This window comes from Ostrea edulis, chromosome 9, assembly GCF_947568905.1.
Source record: "Ostrea edulis chromosome 9, xbOstEdul1.1, whole genome shotgun sequence".
Lineage (NCBI taxonomy): Eukaryota > Metazoa > Mollusca > Bivalvia > Ostreida > Ostreidae > Ostrea > Ostrea edulis.
In genome coordinates, this window is record NC_079172.1 from 45880079 (window position 1) to 45900245 (window position 20167).

The following is a 20167-nucleotide window of genomic DNA, read 5'->3' on the forward strand; positions in this document are numbered from 1 at the left end:
ACATCCCAATTGAAATGATGAAAATGGTAAATCAAGAAATGTCTTTCAGTTTTTGAAAGTGTTATGCCTCGGGGTTCTTCATAACGGTATATATTTCATGGAGCGCTGATGCCTGTATGAAAAGGCCCCAGGTCTATTATCACAGATCTATACTTTTAAAAACTGAAGAACATTGTGTGGCACAAACTGATCAGAATTTTCGGAAGCCTTAATCACTTCCACAAAATATTCATTACCACAAACCATGTGGTTTATTTATTGTAAATAATCTACCGTCCGACGGCCGATCTTGTTTGAGACGTGATGACAAGATGAAATTTGGTTGCTATAATTGTTTAATATCGAAATAGTTTTTTCTGCTTTAGATTTGTTTTGAATTGTGATATCGTGGGTTGATAAAATTTACGTGATACTCCATATAAAAAGGAAGATTCTGTATACATATGCCGGAATTTATTTTCATCCATTTCCTGTATCCGTTCGATAGACAGTCGTTCGTGACTTGCTTGCAAAGCAGTAATTGTTGGTGAGTGGACGCTGTGGGGACTTTTTTCATGACAAGATGCGACATAATTTGGACTTACTTTTACTCCTCTACTGGATGTTTATGACGTCGCATGCAAGATCTACACTCACACCTAAATTTGATATTGGAATCTGTTCAACGTAAGAAAACAGTATCTTGTAATTTAGTTATTTGATGCAATGATATGCAGATAATATAAAGGCTCATTTTTCAAGCTATTTCATGTCATGTTAGGGAGCCATTAGCCTGCTGTACGGGCTATAGAAAAGAAGACGGAGAATGCAAAGGTAAAATATTGAATTTTTTCAGATTAAAACCAGAATTAGATTTAAACAAAATCACAGATATATTTTCCTTCATTACTACCTGCATTATATGTAGCGTATCGCTATCGTTTTGCAGAGTGTGGGCCTGGAACATACGGAGAAAACTGCAGTATCAATTGCCCTGAGGGATGGTATGGACTGTTTTGTAAAGAGAAATGCAGATGTTTTCCTTGTAACTATGTCAATGGATGCTCCTCGGATACCAATCTGCGTGGTAAGACCTTAATCAGATTAAAGGCATTACAAAGATATGCGTATATGTTTGGTACTCACTCAATACAAGAAAGCCAACTGATACCAGAGATTCGCGCCTGATATTTGGAGTAATTAAAAAATTTTGGGAGGTATTTTTGATTTCTACACTGAAGGAGAATTAGGAAATGAAGAAGAAAAACTGGGGTCGCAACGCTTGTTATTGAGCTACAGTGCTCTAAACTGTAACATGACGTTTTTGCACTTTAAATTTATTCAATTAAACTTGATTTGCCTGTTGGTGTCAACACAACATTAACAACACAAATCAATCATTACATAAAACAGATGCATAATCGTCTTCTAACAATACAGTAAAAAAGTTTAATACTAGTAATGGAAATAAATAATGACCTTTTTGCACTTGATATACGTGTACAAAAAAACAACCCAACATGATATCAAATTTGAGAGTTTAAAAGGACATATTGGGAGTAATTAAATTCTAAAATTTCACATAATTTTCAAGATCTTGTCTTAAAGGCATTGGGTCTATCTTTTATCTAAAAAATGACATCACAATATTTTGCAAGAAGAACTACAAAAAAAAACAACAAAAAACAAATTTGTAGTTTTAATTATGAGTTATCTATACCTGCAACGTTTTGAAATTAAAGTCATTTTGACGTTTTAGCCCTTTATAATTTTTTGTCTGGAGGACAATATATTAAACTGATACCCCGCTGATTGGTGGTTACAGATGCGAAGTCAACAGGGTACCAGTTTAGACAAATGAGAACAGGGAATTATTTTGTAATTACTATCGTATCCAATGTGTTTGTAAACATTCTGAAGAACTTTTTGTGATTTTCTAATTATGATCTTAAATTTTGCCACCTTTTTGGAACATGAAAAATTTCACCAATATCTTAGACCTTATGCCTTTAAGATTTACAATGGAACTAAAAAGTGGGGGTTAAAAACCAAATTTTTAAATTATTGGCGAAAATACTGAATTTTGTATACAAAATTTCGAGTAAACTAATTCAAATTTTTTTAAGAATCGGTGTTCTGTTTAGAAAAATATATCAACCAAGTTATTAAATAAATTACAACATTTGATTGATTGATTGAATGTTGTTTAACGTCCCTCTCGAGAATATTTCACTCATATGGAGACGTCACCACTGCCGGTGAAGGGCTGCAAAATTTAGGCCTATGCACGGCGCTTATGACCTTTGAGCAGGGAGGGATCTTTATCGTGCCACACCTGCTGTGACACGTGACCTCGGTTTTTACAGTCTCATCCAAAGGACCGCCCCATTTAATCGCCTTTTACGACAGGCAAGGGGGTACTGAGGACCTTTTCTAACCCGGATCCCCACGGGATTACAACATTTGACCTAGTTCCAAGTCTCAACTACATGTACTTGTATCATAAATTATAAAACTGAAATACACTTATAGGAGTATACAAATAGAAGATATATTGGATGAAACAGAAACTGTAATATCACGCAGATTTAGATCTTTTTGTTTAATTAATCCTTCCGCCACAAAATATAGTCCCTGCAAAACCCTTTCAAAATTCGAATTGACAATTTTTGCAACTGGATAGGGTTTAGTTACAGATGTGCAATACGTTTACATCAATGGAATCAGTATTGAACCAGTGAATACTTAGTTGTACAGTAGCATGAAAGGTGAAGATAACGAACAGGGATCAATATCATAACTCCCACAAGCAATACAAAATAGATAGTTGGGCAAACACGGACCCCTGGACACACCAGAGATGGGATCCTACGCAGTTGTGCTCAGGGCTAACTTCTCTAATAACACAGACTCTTTGACTCAAATCAAAATTATTCAATGCTTCAAAATACCAAAACATGTAGTCTAAAGAGATGAGTCATTTCTTAGTTTGAGGCCCCCGTAAATCATTATAATGGGGCTCCATCGGGACATTGGTTTCAAAGTCTTATTTGTAAGACACGTTACTCGCGTCTAATGACGAGCGCATGACGAAGGAACAGTCTCTACACACGCCCCAGCCTGGGCTCGAAACCAGCGTTTTCAACCAACCGAATTACAATGGCAATTTAGAGATGGTATGTGGCAACGTACGTTAATTTTTTCCCCCAAAGTGTGTTAAATGGGACCAATTCAACGCACTTTGAAAAAAGATTTACTTTTCAAAGTGCGTTGATATCAACCATACCAACCCACTTTAAAAAAAAACAACCAAATTTTGTACGGCTCGATCGATTATATTGAAGCTTTCAAAAAATGATAGAAAATTATTTAAACTTTAATATTTGATAATGACGTCACGGATCTGAGATTTAGACGTTTTGTGGATTTTAAGGCCTGACTCTGCGAGAGTCCTACAATGATTAGAATCTCCGTCCCTCCGATCGTCCGTCCTATTTTATTTATCTTGAATAATATTTCTTTGCCTTGACCAAAGTGCGTTGTAACAATGTTATGATATGTAATATATTTAGGAATGCATGACTTTGTTTAATCCCACGACTTACCGATACCAGTTCACCAATGAAACCGTGAGATGTACAGTGTACCGTCAAGTAGATCCAATGTTTGGACTCACTACATGTAGTCTGTTTATAGGAAATGCAATTTAAATGATTCATAAGGTTCTTGTATCGTTGTGTAGCGCATTCACTTCATGATGATTAATAAAGGATAGGTTCATGTATTTTTTGTAACGTATTCACTTTATGATTAATCTGCTAGTAATTATAGTGCATTTATACATTGCTAGAATATTAATGTACCAGATTCGCATCTATTTACAGAGATCATAAATATAATATTTACCGATATATAAAAATAACGTCCGTCAACTCATTCAAAAATACATGGTCTGCATAATCATAATGGCACCCTTACAATTAATAAGGTGCACTGGTAGGTTTAATTTTCAATTGTCGCATTTTACTTTTTAGACTGATTTTTATTTACATGTATTTACCTGCGAACTTTATCCGAGATTTCCCCCACTTTTATAAATTAGAAGGATCTCGTATTCTTCTGAATTGTACCTGCTTGATTTGTCTAATGTATTCTGATTCTTATATTTCTTACTAAACAAAATATTATTGATTGCATATTATAATTATTGTAATTCTGGTTTATTTTTTGTATGAAAAGGTGAAAATAACGAACAGTTATCAATCTCATATCTCCTTTAAGGAATACAAAATAAAGAGTGGGGCAAATACGGATCCCCTGGATATACCAAAGGTGGGATCAGGTGCCTCCCATGTCGACAAGTCATACCCTCCATAAGCCCTACATGTATATAAGGAGTAATCTGTAATCAAAACTAGTATGTAAAGAACGTCCTAACAATTGTTATGAAACACGTCAGACAGCATTACACCCAAGGATTTATATCATTTATGTATGGCAAACCAACTCCATTTCTCTCTCTTTCGCTCACTCTCCATTCAGTTATAGATTGACTAAAATATCTTTAAAAGGCAATTTGATTTATCTGTAGAATGTCAACTCGATCACAAAGTTATTGTACCTGATTTACTTTATGGATGTGAAATATGGGGTTATGAAAACCTTGATATTATTTAACTTTTCGGAAATTTTTTTTTTTAATTGAAAAGCTCAGCCCCGAAATAATGATCTATGGAGTATGGGCGTTTTCCGATGTACATGAAGGTTTATGTAAGAATGACAAGAAACTGGACAAAATTGTTATGTTCAGAAAATAAAATTGTTAGTGTTATCTATGAATATTTTATACCCAATATGATAGAGGAAAGATGGATTTAAAACCCCAGGGTTTGACTGTATTCGAAGAATTTTAAACATTTGGATTGAGCAAGGATAATTTTTTATGATGTAAATTATGTTACATTGTAAACGGTTATCTGCAACAGTAAATCAGATATTGAAATATCAATTTATTCAGATGTGGTCCTCTGATGCCCGGTTTACTTTTCAAACATTGTTTTGGCTCAGAGAAATATGGATTTACTTAATCTGTAAAATTAAGAAAATTATCTATTTCGCACTTCAAACCACCACTTACTATCATATTTATACATATAATATGTACCTTTCTGCCATCCATGCAAAATGTATTGTTTCATATATGAACCTCTGATGATGTTCTTGCATTTATTATATTCATTTTTTGTACCTCATGGACCATTTAAGTCCCGTGGGGATCCAGGTTAGAATAGGTCCTCAGTACCCCTTTGTTTGCCGTAGAAAGCAGCTAAATGGGCGGTCATTCGGATGAGACCGCAAAAATGGAGGTCCCGTGTCACAGCAGATGTGACACGATAAAGATCCCCCTGCTCAAAGTCCGTAAGCGCTGAGCATAGGCCTAAATTTTGCAGCCCTTTACTGGCAATGGTGGTGTCTCCATATGAAAGATTCTCAAGAGGGACGTTAAACAATATTCAGTCAATCAATCATGTATCATTTAACATGGTTTGAGTGAATAGACTGAATTGAAATTGAACTCCCATGTATGACGATCGAAAATGATAATAACTGCCTCCATAAATAATTTTTGCAATTTATTCCTATTTCTGCTGTTGGAAACTCATGCGCACCGAAATGGTCATTTAGTGTTTCGAAAAGTAAACGTACGAATCGTCGAATTACTGAGACAAAACTATAACGATTATACCAGTAACCTATCCCCGTACGGTGAAGCTGTCAGTCATGCCATCAGGACTCTCGTTTTACCTCTAGCATAAAGCTATGAAAATGTTACAGTCGCGCATTAACCTAACTATTAGTCTTAATACAGTATCATTATTTTTGTTTGGAGCAGAAGGGGAGACCGATTTCATTAACTGGAAAACAGTCGTTGTATCCACTTTCGCCAGTTTTAGTGTTTGTGTCGTAGTTGGAATTATGTGCTACAAACTAAGGTAAGATGTATTGCCATTGTTACTGAACTTTACATTGCTATAGAGCCCTTATTTTAGCGAAATGCCAAGTGGACGTCAAATCACGTGATCATGAATTCGCGAGTGGTCTATTGATCAAGTGTATTCACATGTACATGTATTTCAGCAGTATAGAAATAAAAGCGTGTAATTTTATTTTATTTTGTGTCTCGTGCTTCTCGCAAAATTACGCGATAATAAAGTCCTCGCTATTATTACTCTTACTGTGAAGACGGTGATTTACATCTACATCTATTTATGGCTATTTCGTCATCTGGTGATTCAGGTCCAGTTTTTCCAGAACATATCCAAGCTTTTCTGAGGATTTTGGAGAAATTCGTCTATAGTCATGTCGGTGTAATGTGTGCTTTGAGTTGAAAATCATCATAGATTGTATGAATATGTATGGTACATTGTGAATTCCATACATTCAAAATGTGCTGATAACAAAATGTGTTCATTTTATCTTTGTTTTATCGGGTGATGAAGATAGCAAGCATTATAGAAAAAAAAATCATAACCCGTATTAGCGGGTTATGCAAATTATTCCTGTTCTGCTTTTTATGTATTTAAAAAAATATATATAAACTAGATTTAAGTACTAAAATATATCGTCGACCAATGGTTACTTTCAACGGAACAGCCGATGTACACTTTGACCTTGACGATGCTCCATATTTGGTAATGATTTCGCGGACAGGTGGTCCTTTAAGTTTGCAACAAACATGTATTCACTGTCGCAGATGAAAACAATGTCAATTTCAAAAGAAATGTAAGAAAAAAGATCCAATGAATGTAAAATATACAAAAATTAATATACTGCTTAACCCAATCGAATGACCGTCCCAAATATTAAGATCGTAAATGCATATTTCAAAAGTTAACATTGGATAATCCTGGGTATTTCATTATGTACATTGAATATATTAAGGCAGTAAGATAAGACAAAACACGATGAATTCTTCGACAAGACATTTATTAGCGATTACAGAAAGCCGATAATATGACAGTGCTCTTTAGCCAATCCAGAGAGGGATAGGGCAAGTGAAAGGTTTTACCACCAGAACAGTTACATATGCTCTGTCAAAGTTTATGAATAAGTCACAAGAAAGGTGGCGATAACGAAAAGTGATCAATCTCACAACTCCCACAAGCAATACAAAATAGCGAGTTGGACATACACGCCGGCATACACGGACCCCTGGATATACCAGAGGTGGGATCAGGTGTCTAGAAGGAGTAAGAATCCCCTGTCGACCGGTCACACCCACCGTGAGCCTTATATTTTGATCAGGTAAACGGAGTTATCCGTAGTCAAAATCAGTGTGCCAAGAACGGCCTAACAATCGGTATGAAACACGTCAGAGAGCATTTGACCCAATGATAGGCTGTATTGACAAATGAGATTATTATGACGACCATGCGTAGAATTTGCGAAATGCTGACTTTAAACGAGACTGTTGAAACCCCTGCACCATCAACTTCTTTGTCAATAGACCGTTCAATTTAAAAACTGATCATACGCAGAACAAGCTCTTGCGTATCGAGTCAGTTGAGAAATATAAGCACCACATGCAGGTGATAATGGAATATTGCTATATAGATATGGAAAGTTGACGATGGAGAAGCTGAAATCATCTCGTTTGTCATAAAGTTGAGTTGTTTGTTTGCCGTTAATATCTATTTTCAATTAAATACCTAAGTATGAAGCAGAAGAGGACGACTATGTGGTGTCTTTTATTTCGAGTTCACGGGGATATATCTACGTGATGAAATCTTGTAACACTGTTAAACTTCTTTGTTTTTCTGTATTTTCAAAACAGGAGAGGAACGCCAGCTATATCCAATTCTTCGGAAATGAAAGGTAAACGAAATCTTGTTTCTAGCCATTTATTTACATGTGATAATACAGTAAATAATAGCATTGTAGTAAATTTACAAGCTACCATGTTTTAATTGTGATAAGAAAATAAATATACACCGTGTACACCGTGGATGACATTCTACTCATTATTCAGACAAATCAGAAGATATGCACCAGGTAAGATGGTATTTTCTTCAGTTATAAAAAACAAATATGGGTCTTCGGGCCGCATTACTCTTTTTTTGCTTACACTTATAAAATTTGACACAAAATACTCGAATTAAATCAAAGGCCTTGTAAAATTCACATTATTTTCATTAGTTTTATTTATAAAAAAAACAAACTATGGCAATTAAATTTTTTTCTCCAAGAACAAAACCAAACGAAGAAAATGGAAATATGGCATAATTGGAAAAAGCAATGGCAGTGTGAACTTTCTACTCTTCTTCCGGCCATATTTGTTGCCCTACTCCTTGTCTCTATTAGAAAAACATGTATCTTTTTAACATATGATTTGATACCCCTTCTTTATTATACGCCCGTCATTAGACGGGACGTATTATGTTATGGCGCTGTCCGTGCGTCTGTCCGGCTGGCTGGCTGTCCGTCCGTCCTAGGTCATGTTTTCCGGACTTTTTCCCGTAACGGATGCATGTACAACTTTGAAATTTCGTCACAATATCTCCCTCAAGAATGGATTGGTTCATAGTTGACCTACTTTAGGGCTATAAGTAGGTCAAACAGTTTTCCGGACCTTTTTTGTTACAGAAACAGATATTGCCCTGAAATTTACACATAAGCTTCCTCTCAGAAAAATACAAGTTCAGTTTACATTTCAGCTGGATTGGTCCATTCATGACCTACTTTTAAGCTAGAAATAGGTTAAACAGTTTTCCGGTTTTTTTTTAAATTACGGATACAGATATTGCCCTGATATTAATTTTAAAGTCATAGGCTTTCTCACAGAGGAATACAAGTTCAGTTTGCATTTCAGCTGGATTGGTCCATCCTTGACCTACTTTTGGACTAAAAGTAGGTCAGACAGTTTTCCAGGCTTTTTTTCATTACGGATACAGATATAGCCCTGATATTTAGTCCAAGGCTCACTGTCCGACGGGCATATATTGTACCGTTTGGGTACTCTTGTTTTATCATATAAAATGTACCATGACGTCTCAAAATGAGAGAAAAATTCTCGACGGGAAGTAAAACTAATATATATTTCATTGAACTTGCCAGTCTTTGTCGCTCTCCTCTGCAAAATGACAGAAAGGCGTGCACGTATAGTGTTTCCTTTGCAAAATTAGGACAATTTGTAATGATCCACCAGTAGCTACAACAATCTAGGTTTTTGAGACTAAACAAATGTTCTATAGTTTTACATGTAATGTATTGTATCTCAACACATCCATGGAATAGGCAAAGAATACAAAATGTTGGCACTGTATATAAGAGCGGCGTCATTTTCATTTACGTGAATCGTCGAATCTACATCAAAACACACGTACACAAAACAAAGCCCATGGCGGTCGTGTGAAGGCGAGCTGTGCAGACCATACACCCCAAGAATTTTCGAGTAATAAACAAAAGAATACGACAGCATATTCTAATACTCGAGAAACACGAATGGACTCTGAACCAAAACAGGGTTCTGACAGTCTGTTAAGGACTGCAAACAATGTCTATAACCACATAGATTTAGATTTCGGACCATATGCCACATTAACGAACTCCAGAAGAAATCAGGCAGTGCCGTGCATTGAAGATAATTTATACGATAAACATGAAAGGTTCTGACATCCAGATTGCCAACCAGACATTCATGAGAAATATTTCGTGATGCATAATGTTGGAAACTAAACGCAACAAAACGTTTCACAATAGCAACAATTAACAGAACGAGCGCGTGTGTATTCTGAGGAAAGAAGATTCGCCTTCTCACGGGCAATTATATCGCTTGGGTTCGAATTCACTATTAAAGAGTAAAGGTATAGAACTCTAAATATAGGGTACCCAAGTTAACCGATGTAAAAACAATAAACCAAATGGTATAAAATTCTACTCTGTATTCTAATATATCCATACTTCATAAATCTCCATCAAAGTTCATCCCGAAATTCCGTATACTTCCAAGATATGCAGAAATCAATTCAGCAAAATACCTATATTTTTAAAACTCGAAATTTACATGGGCTCTGGCACTGTACCACTAAACAGAATGTTTGTGAATTGCAACAAACAATTACATAGACTGTACAACATTAGATATTTTTAAGTTAAAATTTCTTAACCCAATAATTGTAAAAGCTCCAAGTGACTGAAAATTGTGTAACCCATCTGTACGTTCACTTATCATAATGATTGCAATTTTATTCCATTATTTACTAAAAAGGATGAACGGAACCAAATGATTTAGAGATGTATGCATATCTTGAGAAGTACACGGAATTTCGGGATGAGCTTCGGATGCAATGCGATATGTAGATTGACTATGTATGAATATATCAAAATACAGAGTAGAATTTTATACCGTGTGGTTTATTATTTTGTCATCGGCGAACTTGAGTATACTATATTTGGAATTATATCCCTTTACTCTTTGGTAAATTCTAGTCCAAGCGATATACATGTATTAATAGGAAGATTTTCGCCTGCTTCTATTCTGAGGAAGAATCATGTGTCATCCAAATGGAAAATATTAGAAAAGAATAAATATTTTCAAAAAGGGGTTATCTCAAATACTTGAAAATTTCAAACCCAAACGGATCATCTTGAAAAGAATTTGAATAAGCATTTAGGGTAGGAATTTCAAAAAGCAATGCTGATGTACAGTTTTGCTGCATGCACTGAAATCACGTGGATATTTATAACAGTTATCATTCCATATACCGCACTCTCGTCTTTCATATAAAACCAACTTTGATTACTAATATATACATGTATGTCTAATCATCTCTATCTCTAGAATAGCACACAATAGCTATATTCCAAAGTAATTTACACTACTTAAATCTATATATGACGTATTCTTAGCGTAGGGATAAAAACATGTATTTTATATCAAGCTATATAAGTTATACACTTTCTGCAAATTATGCAATTCAACTCAATCAGATTAAAAAGTAATCAAGCTAATTTTCTATCCAGTTATGTATTCTCCGTGTCGGATAGTGAACGCCCCATTTCGAAATATTTATGATTATATGACGTTGCTCGCGGAATATCGAACGTATATAACTACAAGACAACTTGAAGGCTGTTAACGGAACACTATTAGCGATACAGACATTACACAGGGTAGAGAGAACCACTTTAAGCAATAGAAGGGGAGTTAAATTTTATGTTTACTGTTTTTAATAATATTTTTCTCGCGCGCTTGCGCACAACCATCATAAACATCACTCCTTCATTCGTATGTACTATTAAATCATCATTTCTCCTTACATTCAGTAGACCAGTACTCCTTTAATACCTGTATATAATATGTCGAAATTGCCAAATCGTATTATTTTTCATAGTTTATTATAGTGAACATTTTAACATCAAACAAAATACTGTTTAATACGGCACATATACCTTTACAGAAGAATAAAAGACTGGATAACTCTGATTACAGACACACAAAAGACTCACTTCATCTCACCTATCCTCTTGGTCCTGGTGGCACATAATGCCCCAATACACTGCGTCTGTCTCCTGCCCTTGCTGACGCCCAGCTTTTCCACCCCAGTTTTAACCTTTCCTGTTCAGTAGTTCTTCTCCACGTTGCTTTGGCCGTTCTACTTTCCTCCATCCCTCTGGGCACCATGTTAGTGCGGTGGTGCAAATCCTGGTGTTCTCCATCTTAGTACATGGTCAATCCAATTCCACTTCCTGGGAGTTATTATTTCGCTTGCTCTTATTTTTTTCTATGATAGAGTTTTTCGTTTGATATTTTCTCTGGCCATCTCATTCTCATTAATTTTCTCAAGCATCTATTCTGGAAGGTGTAGATCTTCTTTTTGTCTCATTCCGTTGTTTTCCATGCCTCACGTCCATACATGAGAACCGACAGGACCAAACTGTTGAATAAGTTAAGTTTTGTTTGGATGGAAAATTTCGATGAGCTCCAGATTTTATTGAGCCTTCTGAATTGAGATGTAGCTATTCCCAGTCTGATAGTAATGTCCTCCTCAGATCCTCCCTTTGACGTTAGCACACACGTCCAAGGTAAGTAAAAATGTTTCAAGGTCTTCTATGTCAGAATTGATTCTCAATACCTAGGTTTTCTTTGTGTTTATTCTGAGGCCAGCTCGACTTGCATTTCCATGTAGTCTTTGTGTCTTTTGTTGGATGTCTTATAATTTTGAAGATAGTAGTGCAATATTGTCTGCGAAATTTACATTCTTCACGTTTTGTGGTGAAGTTCCACCTTATTCCTGTTGGTTCTGTTTCTGTGGTTCTTTTCATTACGTAGTCGACGACCAACAAAAACAGGAATCCAGACATTGTGCAACCCTGTTTCATTCCTGTTGTTACCCGGAACCAGTCGTATTCTTCACCATCTTCTAGGACTGCACACTGGAATGATTCATCAAGAAGTTTCACCATTCTGATCAATTTATATGGGATGCCATAGAACTTCATGATAGACCAAAGGCTCTCTTTATGAATGGAAACAAATGCCTTCTCGAAATCATCGTAGTTTACATACAATGTTGAATTCCATTCGCTACATTGTTCTATTATATTTCGGAGTGTAAATAGTTGTTCTGTTGTACTCCTTCATCTTCTAAAGCCCGCTTGTTCTTCACGCCGCTGTTTTCCCACTCCATCTTGAATCCTTTGTAGCACCATTCTGGAGAACACTTTGCTTGGTACTGATAAAAGCATGACACCTCTGTAATTACATGTATCACATACCAGTATATCGCCTTTCTTTGGAATCTTTACAAACAGACCTTTATTCCAAATTGATGGTATAGTCTCTTGATTCCAAATATTTTCAAAGAGTTTTTCCAAATATCTTGTTGTTTCTGTGTCTGCTTTTAATACCTCAGCTGTTATCCCATCAACACTTCCAGCTTTTCCATTCTTTAATTTCTTTATAACCTTGACGATTTCTTCTTTCCTAATGGGGTCAGCCTCTATCTCATCTACTACTTGTTCTTCGCTTTCAACTTCTAATGGATGTTCAGGTTGTAGACGATTTAATATTTCTTGAAAGTGCCCCCTCCACATATTCTTTCTTTCATCTTGGCTGCTCAAGATCTTACCTCTTTGTCCTTGATTGCTGTCAGGCCTTTCTTCTCATTACTTTGCACTCTAGTTATCTCGTAAACTGTTTTTATGTGTCCATTACTTGACTGCTCTTTCTGCTTCAGTAATCAAGTCTTTTGTCCACTTTCTCCTGTCATTCCTCTTGCTGCGCTTTACCTCTGTCTTTGATGCTATATTTACTTCTTCAAATTCTTTCCAGTCGTTCTGATCTGCTGTTGGTAAGTTGGAGTTTCAACTGTTTCCTTTCATCTACCAGTTTTCATGACTATCTGCTTATCCATGGTTTATGTCCTTTTTCCTTCATCCCAAGTATACTGTCTGCTGTCTCAGTGTAGCCTTTTCTCATGATTTCCCAGATGTCTTCTACACTTTCCAATTCCTCTAGCACTTAGAATCTATTTTTCAGCTCCAATGTGAATGCTTTCCTTTTCTCTGGTTTTTGGAGTTTTGTGACTTCATATTTCTTTCTACGTGTTTCTGTATTTTGTTTCTTTAGTTTCATTCTGATCTTACTTTGTATCAGTTCATGATCACTGCTTGCATCAGCTCCTCTCATCGCTCTTGTATCTGAGATGGATGTCCTGTGTTGTTTTGATATAAGCACATAATCAGTTTGGTTTTCGGTCTTTTCTTCAGGTGAAATCCAGGAGATCTTGTGTCTGCGTATGAGGAAATATTGTTCCTGTAATCACCAAGTTATTGATCTCACACATATCCAATAAATGTTCTCCGTTTTCATTTCGTTCTCCTATATCATGCTTCCTCATAGCACTCTCATGACCTTTGTTGTTGCTGCCAACCTTTTCATTAAAATCTCTAATAATGAGCAAGATGTCATGTTTGGAATGTTATTAATGACTTCTTCTAATTGCTCCATGAATGTTTCCTTTGTCTCTTTAGGGCTTTCATTTATTGGAGAATATACTACAATCAGGCTTATTTTTAGAGTTGTTGTATAGAATCTTGCGTACATTAATCTTTCATTTATTGGTTTCTATTTCATCGGGGACTTTTGGACTTTCTTTGACAGCATTATTCCCATTCCTTCCTGATGTATTTCGTCCTCTCTTCCTGAGTAAACACTAGTTTTTCACTTTGCAGTGTAGTTTTTCCATTCATAGGCCATCTAACTTCACTTAGTCTGATTAAATTCAGTGGTTATACAAAAGTCTGGAAAACACTGTCGTACGCTATATTTTTCCCTTTTCTTTTATATCGTATTCATGTTTAGATACTTATTTTAGATGTTAATTTTATGTTTGTGTATATGTTTTAATGCAGGACCACAATGGAAACTAGCTATATGCTAATTTGTGTTATCTTGGATAAATAAAGGCTATTATTATTATTATTATTATTATTACACATACTTACAAAAGCCTGAATAACTCTGATTAAAGACGAACAAAAGACTAAATAACTCTGATTACATACAAACAACAGACTAGTTAACTGATTACAGCAAACAAAAGACTGAATAACTCTGATTACAAACAAACAAAAGACTGGATAACTGATCACAGACACGCAAAAGACTGGATAACTCTGATTACAGACAAACAAAAGACTGAATAACTCTGATTACAGACGAAAAGACTTGATAACTGATGACAGACACGCAAAAGCCTGGATAACTCTGATAACAGACAAACAACAGACTAGTTAACTCTGATTACACCAAACAAAAGACTGAATAACTCTGATTACAGACAAACAAAAGACTGGCTAACTCTGATTACTGACAAACAGACTAGTTAACTCTGATTACAGACAAACAAAAGACTGAATAACTCTGATAACAGACAATCAAAAGACTGGCGAACTCTAATTTCAAGCAAATAAAAGACTGGATAACTGATTATAAACAAAACACTGAATAACTCTGATTAAAGACGAACAAAAGACTGGATAACTGATTACAGACACGCCAAAGCCTGGATAACTCTAATTACAGACAAACAACAGACTAGTTAACTCTGATTACAGACAAACAAAAGCCTGGATAACTCTGATTACAGACAAACAAAAGACTGGCTAACTCTGATTACAGACAAACAAAAGACTGAATAACTCTGATTACAGACAAACAAAAGACTGAATAACTCTGATTACAGACAAACAAAAACCTTGATAACTCTGATTACAGACAAACAAAAGCCTGGATAACTCTGATTACATACACACACAAGACTAGTTAACTCTGATTACAGACAAACAAAAGACTGAATAACTCTGATTACAGACAAACAAAAGACTAGTTAACTCTGATTACAGAAAAACAAAAGACTAGTTAACTCTGATTACAGACAAACAAAAGCCTGGATAACTCTGATTACATACAAACAAACAAAAAACTGCCACACTCTACTCAGATACAAAGCTCACACGAGTTCTCAACTGATGTAAAGTAATAAAATCGAAGCACTTACTTTTATTTGTCTTATAACTTGTTTATCTAGGATTAAAAATCCTTCTAAAATGACTGATTATCTTTTAGAATTTTTTCTCCCTTAGGACAACATAATATTTCAATAAAACCAAATCATCATGTCATTCTCTTATATAATTTTCAGTTCCATCCTATATGATTTTTAGTTCCGTCCTATAGGATTTTCAGTTTCGTCCTATAGGATTTTTAGTTCCGTCCTATAGGATTTTTAGTTCCGGTTGTTGAAAAGTATGTGGAAGTTCATTTATGAGTTGTAAAATTGAAATATGCAGAAAATAATCCCACGGTATATTTTCATTTTCCTCCGTATAACAAAGACGATGATACTGTAGCGTTAAAACAAGGCGACAATTGTAGTGTCATAACAAAGGCGACAATTGTAGTGTTATAACAAGGGCGACAATTGTAGTGTCATAACAAAGGCGACAATTGTAGTGTCATAATAAAGGCGACAATTGTAGTGTTATAACAAAGGCGACAATTGTAGTGTTATAACAAAGGCGACAATTGTAGTGTTATAACAAAGGCGACAATCGTAGTGTTATAACAAAGGCGACAATTGTAGTGTTATAACAAAGGCGACAATTGTAGTGTTATAACAAAGGCGACAATTGTAGTGTTATAACAAAGGCGACCATTATAGTGTTATAACAAGGACGACAATTGTAGTGTTATAACAAAGGCGACCATTATAGTGTTATAACAAAGACGACAATTGTAGTGTTATAACAAAGGCGACAATTGTAGTGTCATAACAAGGGCGACAATTGTAGTCTTATGACAAAGGCGACAATTGAAGTGTTATAACAAAGGCGACAATTGTAGTGTTATAACAAAGGCGACAATTGTAGTGTTATAACAAAGGCGACCATTGTAGTGTTATAACAAAGGCGACCATTATAGTGTTATAACAAGAACGACAATTGTAGTGTTATAACAAAGGCGACCATTATAGTGTTATAACAAAGACGACAATTGTAGTGTTATAACAAAGGCGACAATTGTAGTGTCATAACAAGGGCGACAATTGTAGTCTTATGACAAAGGCGACAATTGAAGTGTTATAACAAAGGCGACAATTGTAGTGTCATAACAAAGGCGACAATTGTAGTGTCATAACAAGGGCGACAATTGTAGTCTTATGACAAAGGCGACAATTGTAGTGTCATAACAAAGGCGACAATTGTAGTGTTATAACAAAAACGATCATCGTAGTGTTATAACAAAGGCGACAATCGTAGTGGTATACAAAGGCGACAATTGCAGTGTTATAACAAAGGCGACAATTGTAGTGTTATAACAAAGGCGACAATTGTAGTGTTATAACAAAGGCGACAATTGTAGTGTTATAACAAAGGCGACAATTGTAGTGTTATAACAAAGGCGACAATTGTAGTGTTATAACAAAGGCGACAAGTGTAGTGTTATAACAAAGGCGACAATCGTAGTGTCATAACAAAGGCGACAATTGTAGTGTTATAACAAAGGCGACAATTGTAGTGTTATAATAAAGGCGACAATCGTAGTGTTATAACAAAGGCGACAATTGTAGTGTTATAACAAAGGCGACAATTGTAGTGTTATAACAAAGGCGACAATTGTAGTGTTATACAAAGGCGACAATTGTAGTGTTATACAAAGGCGACAATTGTAGTGTTATACAAAGGCGACAATTACAGTGTTATAACAAAGGCGACAATTGTAGTGTTATAACAAAGGCGACAATTGTAGTGTCATAGCAAAGGCGACAATTGTAGTGTTATACAAAGGCGACAATTGTAGTGTTATAACAAAGGCGACAATTGTAGTGTTATAACAAAGGCGACCATTATAGTGTTATAACAAAGGCGACAATTACAGTGTTATAACAAAGGCGACAATTGTAGTGTTATAACAAAGGCGACAATTGTAGTGTCATAACAAAGGCGACAATTGTAGTGTCATAACAAAGGCGACAATTGTAGTGTCATAACAAAGGCGACAATTGTAACTTTAACAAGGATATTACACCAAGGGTAGTAATTATACAATTATAACAAGGATAGAAAAAATTTATAATAAATAGATGAAAAGTACGTCAATGTCGCACTCTAAGCATTTTTACTATATATTAAGTTTTATACTTACTCGGTAATATGCTAGTATAATCATATATAACTGTAGTTTTAATTTTGAAAACAAAAAGACCACGTATTTTGAGTCTTCTTTAATCTTGTTTTTTTGTTGCAAGAATTCTGCTTGATCTTTCTCTTTTGTACATCACGTGTCTCATAAAAAGTAATGTAATAAATGTACTTAATTTAACTTGTATATTTTTAATTAACGCTACATGTACCTATACTTACACTATAAATATATCAGTGACATCGATATTCCACGTTTCCTCTTGTATAGACGCCATGTCTATTTCCACAGCTGACGTTTCATGGAAATCGGATTTCCTTTGTTTCGCGAACTCTAGTGTGATATAGGTCCCCATCACCATGCATCTAAAATAGATCTCCTTGTGTATGATAGAAACAAATATATCAATATTCAAAAGAAATTAGTAAAGAACAAAGAGATGTAATTCTTTGTGAAGTTTTATTTTTCATGGTATTTATTAAATTAGATGAAATCACTGGTACGGTTAACTCACACACGTCTCTCAATATTTTATATTAGTCTGCAAATCTCACGAAGTCTTATGAAATAAGGTATCCGTCGTGCGCTGTCTATTTCACACACGTCCCGTGAGGATCCGAGATAGAATAGGTCTTCAGTTACTGAACCTCTTGCTTGTCGTAAGAGGCAACTAAATGGGGCGGCCCTTCGGATGAGACCGCAAGCCCGAGGCCCCGTGTCACAGCAGGTGTGGCACGATAAGGTTCCATTCCTGCTCAAAGGCCGTAAGCGCCGAGCATAGACCTAAAGGACAAGGGACGTTATTGGCCAAAATTGGCCGCGTTTCAAAAACCGATCACATTTTGCAGGTAGAAAGGTGATAATTTTCTCGTTTCATTCATATATAACATGTACCATTTACTTGTTGCTGATATTGAGAATATAACGTTACAATATTGCATTGTTAACTCAGACGCTGTCTTCCTACGGTCGCTTTTTCGGAACGACGTCATCGACGTTATAGGATTTACAGTCCCCTGATTCTTCTGGAATATTTTTCTAAAAGTTACAATTTTAACTTTTTATATCAAAATACTCATTGATATCAAAGACTATTGAAAACTGGCATGCTATTGAAAATACATTATTCATTTACATGTAACTTAATCGTGGTCATAGACATTTTGCGGAAGAATCTTGTGTTAATTAGAGTGAGGAAAATAATGCGTGTAAATATATTTGTTAAACGTTGTTGAGTAGAATGCAATCATATTTTCGAAGGTGCTGTTCGATATCCTCCTATTCAAATGAAATATGGACAATAAATTGGCTCTTGAATTTTCTTTTTCCTTTTTTAAACGTTGATTGAGTCGGATAAAATTACTTGTTATGCTATGTACACCAAGGACTATATAACAGGTCTGCTTACATGTGTATGCAATATACATGTTACAGTACATGATACGAATAAAATATATCTGCCTGCTGTGGGTATTTACAAAACATATTGAATAAAGTGTGGTAAATGTACATGTACTAAACGATACAAATTTATGTTGCATGAATGGGATATCATTTTCTTGGGTACAGCAAAACACGTCAAGTAATATATACATTAACTTCAGATGGTATATTTCATATAGCAAATGTATTTAAAATCCCTCACAAAAATGCGTCATGTTTATATCTTTACATTCCCCTAAATGGTCAACAAAGAGTAGTTCCAACTCTCTCTCTCTCTCTCTCTCTCTCCATATAGTGTTCATCTTTGATAAATGAAAATTACATCAGTCAGTGGGCATGTCATTGTATGCACCGACATTCAGTCTAAATCTAGAACAGACTCTGAGAAGTTGTTTGAGTACATGTATAGACAATGTAGTATATTTAAATGCTTTTCCCAGGCACTTATTTTCATATGTGAATAAGGAAATATTGAGTGACCCCCCCCCCCCCCCCATTTTTGATAGTAGTATTGAATGAGAAAAAAATAGGCTTAAAATTATGAATTGAACCCATGTAGCAAAGAATATCCCCCCTCCCTGCGATTTAAGAATTCGAAGATCAGGCAGAAAGGTTTTTTTTCATTTCCTAGTTAACTACCAACTTATCTTTCGACTCCACCCCCAATAAATGATGCCACGTGTCTGTTTCCAAGAGACAGTATATGTAACTACAACAGACCTTTTTTAAAAACGAATTTAATAAACATCATGCATCATTTTTCAATGTGCGGGCCAGGCCTATCCAGAACACCTTGACGTGAGAGAGAGAGAGAGAGAGAGAGAGAGAGAGAGAGAGAGAGAAGCGTCTACATATGTACATAACCTTACGGTTATACTCCAGTTTTCCTAATCATGGAGGGGCATACATCAATACTATTAATATAAACTTTTAATAAAAATCACCACAACACATATATTATATATTTTATAAGATTGATAAAAGTTGAAGTGTCACTAGACTGGTCAAGTTGTTCCCATAGCAAGGAAATGGTCGACA

The 20167-nt window shown here is 35.3% G+C and overlaps 1 protein-coding gene across 1 annotated transcript; it reads left to right on the forward strand.

The window, feature by feature from the left end:
- The first annotated feature begins 524 nt into the window (after nucleotides 1–524).
- On the forward strand, nucleotides 525–12449 carry LOC130050546 (scavenger receptor class F member 2-like). Its single transcript, XM_056150759.1, has 5 exons — nucleotides 525–666; nucleotides 761–813; nucleotides 929–1066; nucleotides 5873–5972; nucleotides 12311–12449. The coding sequence occupies exons 1-5, from the start codon at nucleotides 563–565 to the stop codon at nucleotides 12447–12449; spliced, it is 534 nt and encodes a 177-aa protein (XP_056006734.1). The 5' UTR covers nucleotides 525–562.
- Nucleotides 12450–20167: the final 7718 nt, after the last annotated feature.